Source organism: Pempheris klunzingeri, chromosome 23, assembly GCF_042242105.1.
Source record: "Pempheris klunzingeri isolate RE-2024b chromosome 23, fPemKlu1.hap1, whole genome shotgun sequence".
Taxonomy (NCBI): domain Eukaryota; kingdom Metazoa; phylum Chordata; class Actinopteri; order Acropomatiformes; family Pempheridae; genus Pempheris; species Pempheris klunzingeri.
The window spans coordinates 3,491,711-3,507,433 of record NC_092034.1 but is presented as its reverse complement, the minus strand read 5'-3'; the positions used below and the strand labels follow the sequence as shown (position 1 = coordinate 3,507,433).

The 15,723-nt window shown below is 41.9% G+C and overlaps 1 protein-coding gene across 1 annotated transcript; it reads right to left on the bottom strand.

The window, feature by feature from the left end:
• Window positions 1–515: 515 nt before the first annotated feature.
• On the bottom strand, window positions 516–15,485 carry usp12b (ubiquitin specific peptidase 12b). Its single transcript, XM_070854567.1, has 11 exons — window positions 15,338–15,485; window positions 10,264–10,344; window positions 10,082–10,165; window positions 8,586–8,715; window positions 7,870–8,055; window positions 7,730–7,833; window positions 7,205–7,281; window positions 7,031–7,114; window positions 5,810–6,007; window positions 5,159–5,237; window positions 516–1,179 (listed from the first exon to the last, which is right to left on the bottom strand). Exons 1-11 carry the CDS (start codon window positions 15,383–15,385, stop codon window positions 1,078–1,080), a joined length of 1,173 nt encoding a protein of 390 aa, XP_070710668.1. The 5' UTR covers window positions 15,386–15,485; the 3' UTR covers window positions 516–1,077.
• Window positions 15,486–15,723: the final 238 nt, after the last annotated feature.

Below are 15,723 nucleotides of genomic sequence, written 5' to 3'. Positions count from 1 at the left end.
GGCTCAGTGTTGTTGGTTTTTACCAATACTGCTGGACAACTAGATTTAACTGACTTTCACCCAGACTTAATGTTGCTGCTGATTCAAAAGTTTCCTGCTTTAAGACACTTAATAAAGCAGTACATATTCAAATATGGTATTTTTGGTCAAATCAGACATTAACTTAGATTTTTTTTATACTTGAGATAAAAAAAAAAAAAAAAAATTCTAGATTTTTTTTAAAAGTAAAACACAAAAACAATGAGCCCCTCTCTCAGATTTGTCTACGTCTTTCTGGTGGCTGGTTTTCATTTCACGCTCTGCGTATAACACTGTATGTTATGAGCACCACTTCATGATACTAACACTGCAAACTGGCAACTGCAAACTAGCAACTAGCGTCGCCGCGCTGCGCTCCAAGAACACGTTCAAGCTATTCAGTCACGAAAAGTTGAGTCAGCGGATTTGTTGTGACTTCTAACGAGGCTGTCAGATCTTCTGTCTCCATAATGATTTTTTGGCATGAATGCATGGTACCTGTGTGTTAGCGCGAAGCTAATTTTGCACGGTATAATATGCACACACACACAAAAAAAAAAAAAAAAAAAAAAAAAACGACTGTGACGACACGAATGGTTACCATGACGAGGAGGGTTACAATCAGAAGTTGCTCAAGTGTCTCATCCAAAACAGCTGATTGGTTACTCTACATCATCTCAAACTGCTTTTACCACCAAAATGGACCGCTGTGCACTCGCCGATGTCAGCCTCTTGGATTGGCGTTGCTCAATCTTCCCAGCTGATGCCCCAGTGCAAAGCAAGTGTTAAAGATTCAGCCATCTTGTTTTTTTTTTTTTTTTTAAGGTGCTTTTTCTTAGGCAGTGCGGGCTCAGAGGATTTGAACGGTCGTAATCCAGGAGGCTGGCATGCGACCTGCACATGTCTCAACCAATCCGAGTGGCGCTCCAGTGCAAAGCTCCGCCTACAGGAAATAAAGCCTGGATACTTATGTGAGCGTACTGGGCGGAGCCGTTGGCAGCCACAAGCGCCTCCCCCTCTGTTAAGTGACAGTCTGTTGGGGATTTACCGCTGGCTAGTTCAGTCTCTGGACTGGTAGAACAGGATGTATCCTGACTCAGAGTTCTTGGAAATGTCCGATGTCAGACCGTAGAACTCCTCGATCGCCTGCGCATCAATTTTCTACAAGAGAAAAGGATGACTGGTTAGACTTCAGACATATGCAGGGGTTTCCTAACATGTTGGGAAGCTGTGGGAGATGAAGCTGGGAGGCGATTAGCTTAGCTTAGCATACAGACTGGAAGTAGGGGAATTGGATGGCCTGGCTGCAATGACAACATGCTAGTAAGTTACAGCACCTGGCCAAGAAACGGTTTCTGTTTACGTTATACTTTGGGTTCATTTTTGTACAGTGGGAAGACGCAGACTTCTCCAGGCGTGAAAACAAACACCACATTTCAGATTCCAAGATCCCACAACCTGGTAAACCTTTTTATAAAGACAACCTGAAGACTTGACTGGTCTTCTTTTGAGGAGGTCTTTTTTAAACATAAAATCCTCCCCATCACTTCTCTACTGCGCTGAATGTTGACAATTCAAGATATATGTGAATATCTGATAATGTCCTGTCCTGATAATCATTTCTTATTTGGCGGAGTGGCTTTGTCCAAAGAGGGAGAGATTGAGGCTGGACATTTTTGCCAACTTTTGGCCTGCTAATGAAAGGGAACTGACTTCAGCTTTAGAAAACTTCAGCAGTTTCAGTTCCCAAAAAGCCCAAAAAGCAGAGATAAACGGACAATTAGGGAGCTGTGAGACGTAAAAAGAAAGATTCAATAAAGAGATTCGAGAAAGAGAAAGTCAGAACACAAAGTAGTGAGACAGGCAGGAAAGTAAATTTTCACAAACCATAAAAATGATAAGTTAGTGCTTCTGCTCTGCAAACTCAGCGGAATCTGACAGAACTCGGCCAGTTTCTCTCCACCAGACCAGATGTTCGAGTGGGCCTCCTTCCCATCATAGTGGAAAAACACACTGGTGATGGGATCAGTTTTAAACATCAGTCCTTCACGACTGTGACTGAGCAGTTTCCTCTGTATTCAAACAGCAGGGTGACTTCTCCCACACCCGGGGAACTTTAAAGAAAAATAAACCATCTTAATTTGGTAAAAGTTCCTAAACAAGAAACGTCTCCAATGTGTAATTGGGCTGAAGTAGAAATGAGTGACCTGAGACCTCGGATCAGAAAAAATTGACTTTGTTGGACAATATATTAGGTAACTTAATATGAAGAATGTTAAAGGCAGATCCATAAAGAACCAAACCAGTGGATGTGCATGTTTTAAACCATTCACTACAGCTCACGTCCACTTTACACAACTAACCAGTCTGCAGACCTAATATGGAAATGAACAGAAACTGATGGCAAAGAAACATTCATCCAAAAAATAATAATCTAAAAAAACAGGACAGTATATGTTAGGAAATGTAAGAAAAAATGTAAAACATACATGATTTGGAATAAAGAGTTAAAGGTGCAAACTGGTATTTTGTAGCTAACTAATAACAAGTCTAATAATATTGATAATATGGATTACTGTACAAGAACCTCAGGACATTTCTTTTTAATCACAGCTATTAGTTTCTTAAGAGGAAATTCACTTTGGCAGACTTCAATTAAGTTTTCATTAACGCTGTGGTGATCTAAAAAAGATTATTGCAGAATGCTTTATTTTACAGGCCTGTAACTTTCCAAGGACACAGAGTCAGACTTTTAGTCAATTTGTATTGAGGCAACAATACAATTTAACTTGGAGAATAAAGTTTACAACATAAACTAAAGCATTCTTTCAAAACTAATTCCTAATTAAACTGGAATTAGTACAGAATTACAGTTATTACCAATGAACTCTGTAGGAACTGTGAGAAAACTATGAAGACATTTCAGACCTGTAAAATAAAAGTCATATGTTCTTATATGAGGTATCTACAGCAATTCATATCTCTGAAGGACTTTTTTTCTCACTTTTAATACATCTTGGTCTTTCCCTCATGCAATAATTAATTTCCCAGGAGGTCGAAGAAAAGGACAACACAGAAAACCCTGTTTGTACATCTGTGTCTCTAAAACAAGGATCATACTTCACAAACCCTGGAACACTTAACCATCATGACTGCACGCTCTGTTTACCCGCCGATAGTTTGATTGCTGCGGCATACCGTTCTTTTTGGCGTGAAGAAAGAAAAATAACAAACTGAAAGGTTACTTGGCTCCAGCTGAAACACAACAGTATGCCGAGGGAGGTTTTGGCCGTGTACCGATGTGGTCGACTGCCAATGACTAAAGAGCTACATCATGCTTTTGGCTTACACTGCCTACTAGTAAAGCTCTACTTCTGATTTCATATACTTTTACGCTGTTGCAGTGTTGGAAATGCTGATAAATTCCCCAACTTGGATTAAAAAAATCATCACAATCATTATGCAAACTGTCACATCTCTGACCGCCGTCCTGTCAGCCTCAGTGTGGATGGCGGCGTGCTGAGAGGGGAGCTGGAAACTGCTCGCTGAGCGCTATCACACATGCTAGACGGATGTCAGACTGGGTTGTTTCTATGTAGGCTGCCATGTTTTCTCCTGTCACCACGTCAGGCAGGAAAACAGATGGTTTTAAAGCAGAAGCTGAGTGGGTTCAGCTATTTCAAGACGCCCGAAATCTTAATCTCATCTGAGTGAGGGACTAAACTTGTTAGTTGTTTTTTTTTTTTTTTTTATCAAAAAGGTAAAAATAGCCAGAAGTTTCTCACAAGGTCATGTTTCATATCAGCTGCTTGCAGATTGTAAAAATGAAAAAGAAGAAGAATGAGGGCTGGAGCAGACTGGGCAGCAGTATGTCACATTTTTAATTTTCCAAACACAATGTGCTGCCCTGGTCTTCCTCATCAAACTGACCTGGTTTAAAATTGCAAAACTGGGATGACTAATGTTTCAATTAAAAGGACAGCCGACGTAGGTACATGTTAAACATGAGCAGTGATGCCGACGGGGGAAAAAGAGGGGAAAAAGGAATGACGACCAAACTTCTGTTTTCTTTCCCTTGTTTTCTTCTTTATGGATACTTCCATCCACCTTCAGGTTCTCTACATGTCTCCTGATCGTTAAACCTTCTTCTAATTCCTCATTATTTAGCAACAGTTACGGTATCCAGGCCGTAGGAAACCCAGACACAACACTCGGAGCGCCAGGAGTCTGGAAGGACGGCTGTTTGAGATTCCTGTCTGGTTAAGACAAGGTGGGAAACTCTGGGCGGCTGATGGGGGATTTTAATCTTTGATTACTGTTCGATCTCATGTTGCAGAGCAATCGGACAGTCAGTTGGGTTTCCTGCATTTTTACTCAGATTAAATCTGTTTCAGCCTCTTTACATGGGTCACATGTCAGAAGGTATTTTAAATGTTCAGAGTTGATGCTAAATACTAAGAAGGACTAAGCTTTCTCTGCATGTTCTTTTAAATCACAAGGCAACTCTTAGATCATACTTTTCTCATACATCTTACACCTTTATTCTAATTCATTCTGCTCCCTTATTCCATTTATTTTTAATTGCTTTCTTATTTTTTGTCCTGCATATTTTTAAATCACCAACGTTGTCTCTTCTTGAAACTTTTGTTTACTAAACTGCTCTATAAATACTTATGATTGATTAGAAGATTTATTTGTGGGTACAAATGTGTAAAAATGAGAAAACAGAGATAATAAATGGATTCAATGATACCTGGTGTCATTATCACACTAATCAGCTGCACTTTTAAAACTCTCTCTGTCTTGACTTTGGTGCACAAGCGGCAGAGTTACGGCAGAGAAAAGTAAGAAAAATAAAGCTCAAGGTTCGTAAGATTGTACAGAAATGGGACAGTGAATCTTTTAACACCATTACACACTGTTTTACTGTTTACTGAGTTCATTTTTATAATCAGATTTGTCTTATATTATATTCTTATGATGTGACAGCTTCCTTGTCAACAAACCCGATCCTGATTCTGATCCAATGCACTCTAAAGTGAAAACAAATGCCTATTTTCCTCAACAAAATGGAAAAGAACCAGAAAAAAAAAAGAATTAAACAAACAAAGAGGAAGGAAAACAAAGAAATCTCTCTCACCTCTACGATGTCGTCATCGAACAGCAGCCAGAAGCCGTGGCTCTTGACGATGGTGATGTAGTGTCCACGGTTGGGACCACTGCAGCGCCGAGACAGACAGGAGGGAAAACAAGTGAGACGCGGCGTGAAAATAATAACTGGCTGATGGTGGTTAACGGCTGCCTTCCATTCCTATGTAACAATTCAAACTGCGGTTTCATTGTTGAGGCAAAAAAAACATAAACTTATTGCTCTAAAAACATAATTTAGTGTTAAATCTTTTATCCAGGGATGTTTGGGGTAAAAAGTGGAATTGTGAAAACGTTCCAAGCTGCGGTCAAGAGTGCTGAAGTGACTTAAAGTATACACCAAGTGTTCACCACCATTTGAAATGTTTATCCACCTGAGAGAAGCATCACATCAGATTATATCAAACCCCTCTGCTAGCTGTAGACAATCCAGTGACTAATAACTTTCATGCACTCACTAACACGTCGGCTGACATCAGCTAATTTAACTCAGAGGACGTTCCAGATCCCAGAATCACCTGAACCTAACATGTGAATGTAGCTGACAATGATTAAAACAACTCTTTGTTATTTCCAGTGTGAACACACGCTAAAATTTATTATACAATAACCGACATACACCAGAGTGAAAAGAAGGACCTACCTGCCACAGTGTACAACGACAGCCACCAGGTCGTACATGCGGTCGGGGTTGGTGGCGTCCCCGGATGTGTTGAAGAGGCGGAGCTCCAGGGGGAAGACGACGCGATAGGACAGTTTGGTGTAGCGGTGCAGCTGGTCCATGTATTTAAAGCGCTTCAGGTGGAGGGCGAGGATCATGGGCAGCTTCTTTACCCTCATCCTGATGGAGAGACACAGCGAGAGGGGTTGTTACCGGCCTGAGGGGGGTTTAATGGGGTTTCTGAGCACTGGCTGATACGATGAAAGCCAGAACAAAACTGGAATGGTTTCTGAGCTGGACTGTACGAAAAACACCAGGAGGGAAGTGGAATCAGAGAGTGGCAGCAGGGCAGATTCACCCTGCAGCTAAAAGCTGTTCCAAACCCTCTAACGTGAACAATACAGCTGTTTTTAGACACTTGTGCTCCTCCTGATTTGGCCGAACCTTTGGCTCACACTCCCACTGCATTCTGCTCAGTGCTAAAACGATGTGCGGATGCCGGTGACAGCACGGTTCCTTCAAACTAATGGATGTTACTTGGTGCACTTAGCAGGCACTCAGAACCGTAGACGGTATGTGTAAAAACACAGCGACTGACGCTCCCCACCAGTTGGATGCTTCTCTTTGGCTCTTTACAGTGTGAGAAGTCGTGTAAGAGCGGAGAGCAAAGTGTAACGTCGACAGAGCGACGTCCAGCGGCTATGAGACTGCTGTGAACTGGTTAATAATAGAGACAACTTGTCAGAGCAGGAAGCCCCTGCCTGGTTGCTATAGTAACGTCAGATGTGGTTTTAGGGTACTTTCTAATGTAAGAAACTAACTCTAACTAACTGTTACACACATATCTGCAAGACTGCGGTTAAAAACCACTCCTACACAGATATGTAGCGACAAAGGGGTCATTTAGATGACAGCTCCTCGTGGCAAAGAGCAAATATTTTCAAAATGTGGAAAATCTGTCGAGAAAACTGTGAAAATGTCCATCGCAAGTCCACAATGACATCTTTAAATCACAAGCCCCAGACCCCAAAGACATAAAATGCAGAAATGCAGAAAAAAAAACTAACAATTGTGAGGATACAAGAAATTACTTTTGGCCTTTTGCTTCATCAAAGTAAAGTAGTTAATGATTCAGAGCTGAAATCAGATTCTGGACCTGCGAGGCAGGAAATAAGAAAACAACTAGCAGACGATGCCACCCACCTCTTCTGGGCTTCCTGTTTGCTGCGACACTGCTCACAGTAGTATTTGTATTCACTACATAACGTCTCTGTGTTGCTGAAGCCCCTGTTAACGACACACAAACACAAACCAGAAAATTCAAGCTTCTTTCCGGGCGTTTCATGCCAGGTGAGCATCAAGGACTGGGTGGGTCACCTGAGACAGTGCGTGATGGAGGTGTTCTGCTCCACGTCCACCGACAGATCCAGGAAGTCCTCGTCTTTGCTGCTCACCTGCAACACAAGTGAAGATGCTCTGGGTCACACTCTCATTCAAAGGAAATTCTGTTTAGCAAATGAGCAGAGGAACATGAGCTGTAGTGACGTGAGGAGTTAAAGGTGCCCTGTGAAGTCTTCTTGTAAACAAACACGCGTTATGTTTACCTTCAGCGTAATGTGTGCATCATTGAGCTCTGAATAAATGTGTTGGATGAATTTCCTTCCTCATAAATTGTGAGGTTCTCTTTGTGGCAATTATGAAGAAATAAGTAAATAAATATACATAATCTTAGTTGTAGTTCATCTTATTTCGCTCCTGTCTCCCACTTTGCCTATTGACCTCCATGTTTATTGGGTTAGGTTTGGACAACGTTTCATGGTTGTTCATGGTTTAACTTAAATGAATGATCATTTAAATCCCTACAGACAAATACACAACGTATTTTTCAGGCCTCTCACTTACAGCTTCACAGTTGAGGCAGCGCGTCTCATTGGTCAGTGTTCCTTGGAAGATCTCGTGGACCCAGGTCTGTTGTGTCTCCTTTCCTCCCTCCCCTTCTCCTCCTCCTCCTCCTCCACCTCCTCCGCTCTCACTTCCACTACCTCCTCCTCCTCCTCCTCCTCCACCACTACCTCCCCCTCCTCCTCCCCCTCCCCCTCCGTTCTGCACCAGTTTTCCATTCTGCTGTCGCTCCTGGCTCTTCTCCTCCTGCAGCAGGTCTGCGATGGTGTTGAGGAGGTAGTTGAGGAATTCGTGGGCATCCTGCTGCATGTAGTTGTCAAACAGCTCTGAGAGGAACAGATGTAGGAAGGCAGAGATACAGTAACAGAGAAAATATAGATATTTATACAGAGGTACACAGACAGAGGAATGGAAAAGGGAATATAGGGTGTAAATAAAGCCACGGAGAAACAGAGACGGACAGGGAAGGAGGACGTGTTGGAAGAAAGGGAGAACAGAAAATAAACAACATCAGCATGTGTTGGCGAGGAAAAATAGAGCCAATTAAGATGATCGCTTATATTCCATCTGCTTTCCGCTCCAGGATTTGGCTGGCAATTTTATTTCCTCAGCTGTGAGATTAACTTCTCAGCTGAGATCACCCTCGCCTGCCTCCTTTCCTCCCTCACCAATCGCTAAATTCATCTCTGTAACTGATGAACGAGCATTTCAGATTTTATATTTCTAAACACCTGCTGTTGGGGAGATGTTTTCCTGAATTAAAAAAAAAAAAAAAAAAAAAAGCAGGAAGTCCGCAAGCAGCACATCCCGACAAAGCTGTGAAGTCAATACAATATCGCACTGTGGCGATGCCCACCATTCTCTTTTCTCAGTCGCGAGATGAATTTCTTGGGAGGGATGACTCCGACTTTCTTCTTCTGCGTGGCGATGCTGTTGAACAGGTCAGCCAGACAGGTGAGGAGGGACTCCTTACGACGCGGCAGCACCTAAAAAGAAGGACGCGTGTGTCACTTCCATATCCCAGAAACGGTTAACTGTCTCTTCATTGCACACAGACCGATAAAGCAGCCTGAACCATGACATATTATCTAATCTATGGGAGTGATACGACTTAACCATCACACACACACGGGACATTGATCACCTATGAAAGTTATATGTAACTCATTAATCAGGGTGACTAAAGACGAACACTTAAAGGATTCTCGATTCTGATTATTTCTGTATAACGGTTGCCATCATTGCCATGTATGACAGGCCGTTGCTTTGGGCGCTGCTCTGATAGCCAAGTCATTTTTAAAATCAATAAAATCACACATTTTGTGTGAAAATATTGATTTCGTTGGTATGAAGCTGTGTAATCAGCGGAATGATCTACAACAAGCGGCGTCATTAGAAACCGTTTAGCAATAATGACGAGCTCAATGTTCATTATCCCTCCTAATATGACAGGTTATCATCACTGACTGTAGCCGAGGGTTATGAGCTGCACCTACACCATGACTGTTATAAAATAATAACATGGCTCACTGTCCACTTTGAGTGTGGTAATAAAGTTTGCATTCTTGGCTCCACACCAATCAACCAATCTTTATCTATATAGCACAAATTCATAACATGTGTTATCTCAAGACGCTCTCAGGTCTGGACCAAACTCTAAGAGAGAGACACAACGATTCAGGATTCAAGAATCCAGCTTTCTGTCAGCGTCCCTGTATAGTTGTTACCTTTCACAATAAAAGCCCTACACACATATACACTGTTTCCCAGCGGAAACTCAAAAACTTCTGTGTTCCTGCACATAACCTAGCCCAAACAACTGCAGCATTATACAGTGTGATGGAAGTGTAGGAATACAGAAGAGAGTATAAACCCTTTATGGTAAAATATGTACCCACGGACTGCACTTACAGTGTACCGTAGTAATACACAAATCATTTTCCTGTGCAATGACAGACAGATAATGATATCCAAGATCTGTTTTTTTTAATACCAGTTTTCCATAAGCTTTTCTAGAGCGGACCAACTTTAAAGACACACAATAAAACAGACATGAAAATACACACTATCCCTGCTACATCACAGCTACTTACAACCCATAATGCAACACTGGCTGAGACTGCAACTGGGCCTTGGTCCATTCAGAGAGAGCTTCTGGTGAATACCTACATGTCCAGTCCTCGAATATTATACAACACCCCTTTATTGAAACATCATTTCCAGAAGAAAAAAAAAAAGCACCGTCTCCAACTTAAGAGCATTCTTTTAGCATGAGAAACCAGTCCACTGCACAAGCCCAAGGACGGGACCGGTGCAGGTTTATACAGCTACAGCATTTCTCTCATCACTCACCTTGTATGCCAACACCTTCTCCCTGAACGGCCGACAGAAATACAGAGCCTGCAGCACTGAGTTACAGTAGCAGGTGTTGCCAAACTAGAAAAAAAAAAAGAAACAGAGACAGAGTGAGAGACACGCAGAGAGAGAGAAAGAAAGGGTTCGTTCCTGGGATGGGTTTCTCGAGCAAAACTTACGTTGACCAATCCAAAGTAGTGTTCATTAACGGGAAACTGTTCCGGTCCAATCTCCTTTTCCAAGGCAGAGGCATTGGCGCCCTGAAGAAGAAGAAGAAGAATTTAAAGGTAATTTCATTCAACATTCACAGGACAGTAAAATAAACATTTCCTTTACACATTTGATGTTAATTATGATAATTTTCCAAACAGGAGTACAATGATCCATCAGAAACCCTCCTTTGTCCACTTGTTTCCTCCTTATTGTTCTCTGTGTTCCTGCTCCATTTTCTCTCTGCTCTGCTGGACTGTAAACCATCTGCTTGTTGCAGCCGAGTTTCCTGCCTCATTTCCTCAGTTTCTTACATTCTGGTTTTTCTCCATGTTGGTCTCATTACTTGTTTGTATATATATTTATATTTCATAGATTTTCATTCACAACGTTCACAAAATGTTCCAAAATGCTAGAAGATGATATTTATGTCATGTGTGTAGCTGCAGAAATATCCTTTATCACTAAACCACATACATCCCACTGTTTTGACGTGTGGATGGTGCATCTGTTATTAATAGCCACTTCCTGATTTTGTCATGTTACCCAACAGTGCTTAAAGATCCCCAAATGTCCTCCCATGACTCAACTGTGAACAGTGTTGAGTTTAAAAACATCAACAGTGAGCTGAGAGGAACTTTCACATCATGGGGGCACTACGGGGTGGTGCAACAATGATAGGAGTGGACCTTTATTGGTGAATAAGTGTGAGTTCCTATGTATTAATTTTCTGGCCTTAAAAGGGTCAGTTTGAAATATTTTAAGTAGGTTTTATGAGGGTGATTTGGAGAGGTAGGCAGGAGTCCCAGCACAGACACTAAGCAAAAAACTACTGTTGACGAGGGCCGCAGAAAAACATATCATTGACACTGTTATCAGACAGCCGTTTCATCTGGGTACTAGAGCCATTCTCTTTCTAGTTGCTCACGTCAAAGCCACCAGACTCCATTGACAAAAACAGTGATTTTACCTCACAGAACACAGGTGCTGCCAGACTACCGCTAATCCATTGATTTAGTTTGATCAGGTTCCTGCATGACTTGGGTGTTTTAAATGATTTTGTTCAGATCCAAACTAAGTGTGAACGCCAAACAAACTATGTTTATTTATCAATCAGTAGCACAGCGAATTGCTGTGTTCTGTCAGGTAAAAATACCACTTTTGTGAATGAAGTCTGGTGGCTTTGAGGCGAGCAAAGAGAAAGACAGAACTGCTTGAATTCCCCTTTTAGAGGGTTTGATATGAGGTAAGATGGTGAAAATATTGCAAACATAGAGTAAACTTTTAGGTGGACCTATTTTTGTCTGTTGACCCCCGCCCATGGCAGCACATCACAAAGAAACACTGGGCTCGAAAAAAAAGCCCAATGAGATTTTGAGTTCGACAAACGATGTTAAAGAAAAGAAATTAAAAACACGTGGTGGTTTATCTCCTCTGGTAAACATGTGATAAAAAGTTTTTTTTTCTTTTTTAATTCTATCTACAGTGCGGTTACACTAAAAAAAAGATCTGAACATTTGACAACAAGCAGAAAACTGTATGACACTGAAATGGCTCATTTCACATTTCCTACATTATAGATTAAAATGAACACAACATTCGTTAAGAGTGAGATTCAAGCACTTTTAAGGTACTTAAACCAAAAAGTGCCAAAAGCTCGAAGCCTTTCTCATCACATCTAACAATACCATTAATACAATTATGTTAAAATAAGTCCAAAGAATTCCTTTATATCCACATCTACCAATGTATATTATCACACAGACAAATAAAACAACAGGTTTATGGTCAAGCATTTTTCTAACCTTGAAAACATTACAGTTAAGATTAAGCATTTTCCAAACTTTCAAAAGTTTGTTCGACCTTGTTAAGAGCTCCTAAAACAGCTTCTGAATCTCAAAAACACAACGTCTGTTCTGTTCTGTTCTCATAAGAACTTTGGCTGTCTAGATTTATCAACCTTTTTGGTAAATGACTCATAAATATGCGTCTCATGACTAAAATCTGATGGTAAAAAGACTTCTGGATGTAATTTGGTCTGAGCTTGTAGAAACCAAATATTAAATTAAGGCAGGAGAGAGAGGGAGAGGATGCAGGGAGGGGAGGAGGTTGATGATAATAACGATGATGCTGCTTTTCCTTCGGGGGGTGAATGACTACATAAGTGGAGCCACGCCGTTGTTACTCATCATCGCACTGCAGCCCATGCAAAGTCATCAAATGAAGTCCCAGGCTGAGATCAGGCTATTTATCTAACAACACAGCGACCAAACAGCGCAGCGGTGCGAACGAAGCCGGCGAGCACGAAAACAAGAGCTCTGATGTCGGAAAGGCAGACGGAGAGGAAGGCAAATATCTGACTGAGAGAGGATTTGTTCAACGAGCGCTGTAAACACACGCCTGAATTAATTCGTGGCTTTAGTGCCGGTCTGAAGTGACAACTTTGAAATGTTTCCCGATATGATGGAAATAAGAGTGAAACGAGGTGAACTCTGTCAGCAGCAGCTTGAAAAGCTTTTCTAGACAGCAGCTTCAGTGAGAAGTAGAATCCAGACAGCAGGGCTAAATGACCGTGTTTAGTCACCACGATCGTGTTTATTAATCTCGACTGGAGGGTGTTGTGAGGAAATGTATTTTGCCGTCTTACATCAGCACCTCGCAGCCCTTTTTTTCAACTGGCTATGACCTGAAACTGTGGTTTCTGATTAGCTTTGAAGAAAATAAGCGTGTTTTTCTAGAAACCCTTTTTTTTTTCATTTCACACAATAAGCCATATGTGAAAGTGAAAAATCAGCAAAATCACGATGATCAATGGACCGCGTGATGAGTCGCCTGTTCCTAAGGTTAAAAAACAACTTTGGGTCTTGGTGACACGACATCTGGTTAACTCCAGCTGCAGAAGAAGACTCTATGACATGAATCGAAAGCTCCAGAACAGCAACTAAACTTACTTTGTGGCGTGACTGAGAAAATTACAATTTAAATCTTGAAATCTGTGATCAAAGAACAAGTAAAAATACATTTTTTTTGATATCTTACTCATATATAACAAAAGTTGTCACCTGTATATGTTAGTCTAGATTAGAAATGTTGATTAGATTAACTAGAAAAGACGATGTTCCAGTTTTCAGGTCTTGACAGTTTTGATACTCTGTGCTTCAGACCCATTTTAGTTGGAACAAAAACCTATTTAAGTTTGAAATCCCACTGTTAAATAATCTGCGACGCCAATATTCTATATTCCCCACATTTGGAAGCTAACGCTGTGATATACGAGTGGTCTCAGAGATGATTAGACGTCACCTGGTATTCAGGCTACTGCAACACTGTGAAATACCGCGGCTGATGTTTTCTTCCATTTGTCTTACATGCAGAATCACTAGAATCCACGCAGAACGTCTAGAACAGCATTAAGCCGTCTGCAGGGAAATGGGGATACAATAAACATCTCTAGCAATTTCGTCCTCATGTTCGCTACATTTATCTTCTCTGAGCACGTCAGCAGCTATCCTCTAAAAACGCTGCTCCATCGCTGATAGTGACGACTGCCCAGCTCAGGTTTGTGCAGCCCCGCTGGTGACTTTCACAGCTCCGCCAGAGAAAATTGATTTTCTGAAAAACAAATACCTTCCAGGGCAGCAACTGGTAGACTGAGACTGAGCAAACCTGCCAGACGCAGCTGATGTTCAGCCTGGTTAGTATTTGTCTAAACAGGTTTCACAACCTGGTGTGTGGTCTTCAACTCATGTACCTATAAACGGCTACGCTGACTAAGAAAGAGCTTCCTTTCAGCTCACACACCAGCCGACGAATTAAAAGACTGCAGCAGGCTTCTCCTTGCGTGGCATCTGCCCGACCGTCTGTCGGCTCTGAAAGGTGCAGCGGCTACAAACAGGATAAGTTACAGTCAGAAGTTAATCTTCTGGCTTTAAGCTCCCCCGCCTGCCTGCCTGCCTGCCTGTCTGCTTCTGCGACTTCGCCACTACTGCGAAAAAACAAACGAAGATGGAGCAAATAAAGCAGAGTTGCAGCGTCTGACCTTTTTAACCTTGACCTCTGCGTGTAATGACCAGGTTGCTATGGGAATAACTTATGGGATCTGTGCTGAAGCGTCTCCAAGCTTGAAGTGTGACAGAGCAAGGCCCCGACCCTGACCTCTGACCTCACACGCTTTCTATTGCAAGGGTCAATAAAGCATTGTGGTATCAAAGCTTTCTTAAGGAGCAGATGACTGCTCAAGGTTTCATTCTCTAGATAAAAAAAAAAAAAAGCATCAAACATGTGAGCTTTTTATGGTTAAGTGGGATCCAAAGGTGATGCACCTCATCCTTACCCAGGGGGGAGAGGGAAATTAATTGCTTCACAGGCACCACAATACAACATAAGCTTCACCAAGGTAAAAAGATAAAGCAAATTAAAACAAGGCTGAGAACTCAAACCTTGACATCTGGCGGGTCTTACAACAGAGGACACATCCAGGGAGTATCCTCTGACAGGATATACTGAATTTCTTCCCTCAGCTACAGATTAAGAGATAGCAATGCCAGCTAGCTGAGGTGTTCACACACGCTGACCGCACAGATGTTCAGCTTCTCCTTCGTCTTAAATGTGCAGGAGCAGTAAAAAGAATAAAAGCAGGCGAGCTGGGATTGAGATTGGGACTGTGTAAACAACTTTGTCCCGACAGCCACAGAGGGCTACTGCTGGGCTAGCAGGCTAAGCTAGCTAGTTTTCGCCCGTTGGTCAACCCTGCCCTTCTCACATAAACAAACTACAAGCGAGCCAAAGCTGGCAATAAAGCTTAGTTTTAGTACAATATCCCCCCCTTTTTTTAAACTTTACCTCCGTGTCCGCGGAGCTGGAGAGCTTCTGTTAACAGGCTACAAGCCGTACAACTTTCTGGAAGCCCTGAGTGTTATTATCATGTTGTCCTGTGAGGTTAGCAAACATGCTAACAAGACCAGCTAGCTTTAGCCGCACCGGACAGAGGCGCAGCGGCGGCGCACAAACGCCGACGATTAGCGCCGAATCTCGGCTTCTTACCATCGTACAAATCGAGGCGATCTTTCGGACTGTCATCAGTATTTCCATCCGTAAGCCGCCATGTTGGACCGAACCCCGATGTTGAAATGATCAGAGCCGATGAGGCTGCAGAGTTCCGGGAGAGCAGTCTACCCCCGGTCTGGTAGTCCCGTTAACACACACGCTCATATACACACACACACACACTCATATACACACACCCATACACAAACACTCATATACACACACACACACTAGCACAACAGCAGGCACGACTTCCGGTCTGGAATTTCAAAATAATTTGCAAACCAAATAGATATCTATTAATATATCTAATGTTTTTTATTATTATTAATAAAATAAATTTAGAGAATTTTAGGTATTAATTAATATTAGTATATTAAGTC